Genomic DNA, 562 nt, shown 5'->3' on the forward strand with positions numbered 1-562 from the left:
AGCCTTGGCAGGAGGGGGCCCCTCCAGTGACCCTTCCCGCTGCTGCTTCGGAGCAGCAGCAGCATTTGTCTTTTGCTGGCCGGGGCCCCGCGGGCAACTGCTGCTGGGGGGCCCCCCGCAGCTGTACCAAATGTTTTGCTGCGCCTTGCGGGAGCAGCACGAGCTGCAGCAGCAGCAGCAGCAAGTGCTGCTGCAGCGCCACGGGCTGCCTGTGGAGGCCCTCAAGAACCACAGAACTGCTCCAACAACAACCACCACCACCAACAGCAGCAGCAGCAGCAGCAGCAGCAGCGCGAGTCTGCTGCGCTTCGACTGGCGCTGGTTTTGCCATCACTACCGCCTCCTCGCCTTCTTCTTGTGTCTCCGCTGGCGGCAGCAATATTTGCTGCGGTCTTTGCGGGGGCCCCCGCCCCCGCCCCCGAGTCCGCTGCTGCTGCTGCAGCAGCTGCTGCTGCGAGCAGCAAAAGAAGCAGATGGCTGGCGCTCCTGTCTCCGCCGCATTTGTGAAGGAGATGCTGCAGCAGCACTTCCTCTTGCTCTGGGCGTTCTTGGCTGGCGGGGG

The 562-nt window shown here is 64.9% G+C and overlaps 1 protein-coding gene across 1 annotated transcript in view; it reads left to right on the top strand.

Moving 5' to 3' along the window:
* Positions 1-130: 130 nt before the first annotated feature.
* The window catches only part of ETH_00039770 (BRCA2 repeat-containing protein, putative), a gene marked incomplete at both ends in the record, with an annotated part of 570 nt that continues 138 nt past the window's right edge, over positions 131-562 (top strand). Inside the window, one exon of the mRNA XM_013374558.1 lies at positions 131-560. Coding sequence (XP_013230012.1) covers positions 131-560 — 430 coding nt within the window. The remainder of the gene's footprint in view (positions 561-562) is intronic.

The sequence above is a fragment of the Eimeria tenella genome, genomic scaffold (assembly GCF_000499545.2).
Source record: "Eimeria tenella Houghton genomic scaffold, Eth_scaff2126, whole genome shotgun sequence".
NCBI lineage: Eukaryota > Apicomplexa > Conoidasida > Eucoccidiorida > Eimeriidae > Eimeria > Eimeria tenella.